Consider the following 4,181-nt stretch of genomic DNA (forward strand, 5'->3'; position numbering starts at 1 on the left):
AAAAAAAAAAAAAAAAAAGAAAAAGGAAGACAAGGGAACTATATAGGAATCCAAAAGGAAGGTTTATTTTATTTTATTTTTTTGGACACAGGGTCATGCTTTGTTGACCAAGCTGGAGTGCAGTGGTGCAAACATGGCTCACTGCAGCCTGGAACTCCTGGGCCCGAGGGATCCTCCCACCTAAGCCTCCAAAGTAGCTGGGACTACTAGCATGTGTCATCACGTCTGGCTAATTTTTTACTGAGAAGGGGTCTTACTATGTTGCCCAGGCGGTCTTGAACTCCTGGTCTTGAGCAATCTTTCTGTCTTAATGTCTCAAAATGCTGGGATTATAGGCATGAGCCACGGTGCCTGGAAGGCTCATTCTTACATTTCAGTCTTTAATAGTATGAAAACTGGCCGGGCGCGGTGGCTCAAGCCTGTAATCCCAGCACTTTGGGAGGCTGAGACGGGCGGATCACGAGGTCAGGAGATCAAGACCATCCTGGCTAACACGGTGAAACCACATCTCTACTAAAAAATACAAAAAACTAGCCGGGTGAGGTGGCGGGCGCCTGTAGTCCCAGCTACTCGGGAGGCTGAGGCAGGAGAATGGTGTAAACCCGGGAGGCGGAGCTTGCAGTGAGCTGAGATCCGGCCACTGCACTCCAGCCTGGGCCACAGAGCGAAACTCTGTCTCAAAAAAAAAAAAAAAGTATGAAAACTGCCCTTTAGCCATCAGCTAAGGGCAAAGGAAGATAAGCAAGACAGGAAACCACCTGCACATATCAACATCCACGTTCCAAGGGAAGACCGGAAGGGAGACCATTAGCCCTTTGAAATTCTTGTTCCTTTCCTCAAGGTGGCAGATTTTCACAGGAAATGGGGTGGCTGATTGGCAAGAATAGGAGCAACAGGAAAGCAGCCAAAACACAAGTCAGAAACTTGGCTCTTCCTCCCAGTGCCAGCACCCTTCCTCATGCTGCTTACATTTCTGATCACTGTCACCAAGAGGCACCCAACCTGAAGGGAAGCAAAGTGTCACACAAACTTCAAAACAAGTTTTATTTGGGAAGAGTTTCTCATTTTGTTAAAGCTGCAAGCAAGTTTCTTTCACAATTACACTTCTAGAGATCTAGTAGTTTTAGGGATCTCAGTGTTCAAAAGTATATTTCAAAATGAACAACAAAACCAAAGCCACACCAAAGGGAAATAGCATTTAGATTGGTTTGGAATGTGTAGCCATTGATTTCAGGTGTTCTCAGAAACAGGTTACCATTTCCTTGGAAAACAGGTGGGATGGAGTCAATGCCCACAGAAGGAAATGTCTTTCAAATAAGTTAGTTACTAGGACAATATTTTTCCTTAGAAAAATTATTTACTCCTTAGAAAATATAGTAGGATAACAAGTCACAGCTGGCAGGGTATGCAGTACACCACCGATTTCACAGGGGGCTTACGCAATCCTGGAGTCACCGGTTGTTGGCTTGTGGTACACAAAATAAGAGCAGTCACTGGAAGTTGGGGGAAAATGGTGAAAGGCAGGCAGTCTCCCGTAGTCCTACCCAGCCTTTTAACTTGCTAAAAGGAGAGGCTGTGTTTTGTAGATCTTTGGGAGAACATTTGAGACAGTTCAAAAACAAAAACAAAACCCCCAGTATCATTCCCCAGAAAGTCCTTGACAGAAAAGAGGGACCTGGTCAGGGTTCCCACGGGGGACTGCGCCTCCCATCCACTTCTGTCTCCACGTGATACAAGACATCAGCCAGGGTGTGCTCTACCACGGCGCCCCAGCCCATGTCACTCATCTGCAGGAGGAATTAGAAACAGAACATGGTGACTAGAGCAGCCACGGCAATGCCGCGGATGCATGCAGGCATTTGTAATGTTACTTACAGGGCGGTAAGTGAGATCCTTTGGAGGATACTTGAAGCATGGTCCAAAGTTAATGGAAACCTGGAGCGAATTCAATTCAAGCAGACATGGAAAAAATGGACAAAAAATATTGGAAAAGTTAATTTGACACAGGAAATTTTCACTTTAAACGTGGCTACAATACTCGGGGGATAAATGGAACAAATGAGATATATATTAAATATTACTAAAAGTGGTCAACATCCTGATGTCCATTAAGAATTAGGTAACTAAAAGAGATCAGTGTTGATTTTTGTTGTCAAAGAAAATAAAAATTCAGAATCCCAATTTGCTCTGTCAAAAGGAAAAAATTAAGCTGAAAGCTGAGTCATGCAAGAAACTGCCTTTCCTTTTGTTGCTAAGCAGACACCTACAGATAAAAGCTTAAATATCCCCATAGGCAGCTACTTTATGTTCACCATATCTTATGTGAAGTACCGATTTACTGGGCATGAGATGAATACGTAATTGACTTTCCCCTATCTGCTCCTTTTCTCTTGCAACATGTGGATGACCATACCCTCCCACTTTCCCCTCCAGCCCGCATTTCCCCTTTATTTTACTTTTTATTTTTTTGAGACAGGCTCTGACTCTATTGTCCAGGCTGCAGCACAACAATGTGATCATGGTTCACTGCACCCTTGATCTCCTGGGCTCAGCGGATCCTTCCACCTCAGCCTCCCAAGTAGCTGGGACTGCAGGCATGTACCACCACGCCTGGCTAATTTTTTGTATTTTTTGTAGAAAGGGGGTTTTGCTATGTTGCCTAGGCTGGTCTTGAGGTCCTGGGTTCAACTGATTCTTATAATGGCCTCCCACAGCATTGGGATTACCACCGTGAGCCACTTCGGCCAGCCCTTTTTCTTTTTTAAATTTTTAAGTCATCAAATTCATTCTTGGAGAAAGGCACAGACCACAGACTGTTTCTGTGATTCTGTGTTTTTTCTTACAGGCAGGTCCTTAACTTTGGCAAAATAAACTTCTAAATTGATTGAGATCTGTCTCAAGACAGTTTTTGGTTTACACTGTTTACAACCCAAAGATTTCCTTTTTTTTACCTGCTTCAATGGTGCCTACTGACAGACTGAAAATACATGGAAATCTTCATGCATTAACTTTTCTTTTTCTTTCTTTTTTGAGACAGAGTCTTGCTCTGTCACCAGGCTGGAGTGCAGTGGCATGATCTTGGCTCACTGCAACCTCTGCCTCCTGGGTTCAAATGATTCTCCTGCCTCAGACTCCTGAGTAGCTGGAATTACAGGCATGTGCCACTAAGCCCAGCTAATTTTTGTATCTTCAGTAGAGATGGGGTTTCACCATGTTGGCCAGGCTCGTCTCAAACCCCTGACTTCAAGTGATCTGCCCACCTTGGCCTCCCAAAGTGCTGGGATTACAAGCGTGAGCCAGTGCACCCGGCTCCAACTTTTCTCTATATTTACATCTGTGTCTACCTACCTACCTACCTATATATTTTTAAGACCACAGGCCCTAATGATAGTACCCTTCTTCATGTTGGATCGTATTTAAAAAAAAAAAAGTGCCAGATATAGTAGCTCATGCCTATCTGTAATCCCAGCACTTTGGGAGGCTGAGCTGGGAGAACTGCTTGAGCCCATGACTTTGAGACCAGCCAGGGCAATGTAGTGAGATCCTGCCTCTACAAAAACAAAAACCAAAAAATTAGCACACCCCAGCTACTCAGGAGGCTGAGGTGGGTGGATCATTTGTGCCCAGGAGGTCAAGGCTATGGTGAGCCTATGCAACAGAGTGAGACACTGTCTCAAAAAAAAAAAATGAATGTAAGCAACAATGACTAATAATGATGGGTTATCATGACATCCCACCAGGAGGATCTGTGTATGTGCATTTTTATCCTTCCTACTGAACAGTAACACCACACCACGCACTCAAGGGAAAAGTATGGCACACACTAATTGCAGGACCTTTTTCTATCCAGCAAATACTCCCTAAGATGCCCAAGCTGTTTTTGGACTAAACAGTAATGGTAGCAACACACATGCAACTCTAAGGCTGAGTTTCTTTCCAGCACTCAGTAACTTTGTCATCGCAACCCATTCATCTGCTTCCCTCAAGTTTTGCCCATGGGATGGAAACATGTACATACCGTGCAGCTCTTGTACAGTGAGATGGCTGGAAAGTAAACCCCCTCAAAAATATCTTTGTAAGCCACACCTTGATTGACACCATTTTTATAAAATATTATCTGGAACAAAAACCATGATTTTACTTCAGAATTGTAAAAAAGAACAAAAAAAGAACTCTCTAGG

At 43.8% G+C, this 4,181-nt stretch overlaps 1 protein-coding gene across 5 annotated transcripts in view; it reads right to left on the reverse strand.

The window, feature by feature from the left end:
- The window catches only part of ASH2L (ash2 (absent, small, or homeotic)-like (Drosophila)), a 45,779-nt gene that overhangs the window by 3,709 nt on the left and 37,889 nt on the right, over window positions 1-4,181 (reverse strand). For 3 of the 5 annotated variants that reach the window (XM_011960702.1, XM_011960703.1, XM_011960705.1), the window contains 3 exons: window positions 4,019-4,117; window positions 1,876-1,935; window positions 1,027-1,787 (listed from right to left, as the gene is read on the reverse strand). In XM_011960702.1, the coding sequence (XP_011816092.1) occupies window positions 1,680-1,787; window positions 1,876-1,935; window positions 4,019-4,117 (267 nt within the window). In that variant the 3' untranslated portion in view covers window positions 1,027-1,679. Of the gene's footprint in view, window positions 1-1,026; window positions 1,788-1,875; window positions 1,936-4,018; window positions 4,118-4,181 lie in introns of those variants that run through there. The other 2 variants (XM_011960701.1, XM_011960704.1) reach the window with 2 other exon arrangements.

The sequence above is a fragment of the Colobus angolensis genome, unplaced genomic scaffold (genome assembly GCF_000951035.1).
Source record: "Colobus angolensis palliatus isolate OR3802 unplaced genomic scaffold, Cang.pa_1.0 Scaffold52, whole genome shotgun sequence".
Lineage (NCBI taxonomy): Eukaryota > Metazoa > Chordata > Mammalia > Primates > Cercopithecidae > Colobus > Colobus angolensis.